We start from the raw sequence: 1,234 nt of genomic DNA, 5'->3' as shown, positions 1-1,234 counted from the left end.
TTTTGCACAGCGAGACGTGCGGCTGCTTTTCTTCTTGCAAGAACACCTCCTGGGGAGAAGGTAGCGGTATTTATTTGGCTTGCGATTATGGAGGAATTTGAGCTTGTGCCAAACACTCCTTTCTCCCCAGAAACTGCAGCGACGTGGCTTTTGATGCATCGGAGAGCGCCTGCAGCCAGAGAGGGGCTGCCTGGCCCGGCAAAGCCCGTCTAGCTGACGGTCCCCGTGATAATGCCGCCGTCCTGCTGCAAAGCCATGCACAAGAAGGATGACGACGACGAAAAGCCGGCATCGGCGACGGTTCCGGACCAGCGCTGGAAACTACAGGTCTTCTACCTCTGCTTCTATGGCTTCATGACACAGATCCGGCCCGGAGAGAGCTTCATCACCCCATATCTCCTGGGGCCTGACAAGAACTTCACGCAGGCAGAGGTGAGCCGTGGGCAGCCTGTCCCCTGTGTCCCTCTTTCCAGCTCTGATCGCCACGCTGGGGCTCGCAGGAGCACCCTCCCACGGTCCTGGGGTGCAGGCGTGCTGCATCCCGGGTAAGGCAGCATGTGGTGGCACATGGCAGTGCTTTTTGGCAGGGGCAGAAGGCGGTGTAGCGAGGGTCCATCCGGCAGTACGTCCCTGTCCCCCTGGGCTGCGAGGTCACCCTGTCCCCTCAGTCCCAGGCTCAACTTTCTCTGGCTTAAGACCTTGTCCCCAGGCTGGAAACTGATTTAGGGGGGGGTGATGCCTGACCCATGCCCACCTGGGCAGCCAGTGGGAGAGCAGGGGGGTGCTGGGCTGGGAGAAGTCCTGTTCCATCCCACCGGGGAAACCCTCTTATGCTGGCACGGTGCACGGGGCTGGGCACTGCTGGGCTGCTGGAAATGATGGGGTTAGACAAGGAGGGGCCACATGTCATTGTCCCCCGACCATGGGATGCTGGCCCCAGTCCCAGCTGGCTGCTGTGTCCGTGGGAACGCTGCGTTCCCGGCACGGGAGGGGGCCGAGGCTCAGCCAGGCTCCCAGCTGAGTGCGCCGTGGGCCACATTCCTCCCCAAGGAGATGCTGCTGTGGGGGTCGGCAGCTGCTGCCCACCAAAACCACACTGCTCCGGGTCAGGGGCATCAGGAACGTGTCCCCTGGGTGTTGGCAGTGCTGTGCCCTGGGCTCAGCCCCTCCTTACACACACGGCAGGTAACCAATGTGATCACACCAGTGCTGACTTACTCCTACCGTGCTGGTG

The 1,234-nt window shown here is 61.8% G+C and overlaps 1 protein-coding gene across 1 annotated transcript in view; it reads left to right on the top strand.

The window, feature by feature from the left end:
• Positions 1-231: 231 nt before the first annotated feature.
• The window catches only part of SLC19A1 (solute carrier family 19 (folate transporter), member 1), a 3,990-nt gene continuing 2,987 nt past the window's right edge, over positions 232-1,234 (top strand). The window contains 2 exon segments of the mRNA XM_010157192.1: positions 232-432; positions 1,186-1,234. The exon segment at positions 1,186-1,234 is cut by the window's right edge and continues 696 nt beyond it. Of these exon segments, the coding sequence (XP_010155494.1) occupies positions 232-432; positions 1,186-1,234 (250 nt within the window).

Source organism: Eurypyga helias, unplaced genomic scaffold (assembly GCF_000690775.1).
Source record: "Eurypyga helias isolate BGI_N326 unplaced genomic scaffold, ASM69077v1 scaffold27628, whole genome shotgun sequence".
Taxonomy (NCBI): Eukaryota; Metazoa; Chordata; class Aves; order Eurypygiformes; family Eurypygidae; genus Eurypyga; species Eurypyga helias.
The sequence above is the reverse complement of the archived record's forward strand: the minus strand, read 5'-3'. Positions and strand labels throughout refer to the sequence as shown.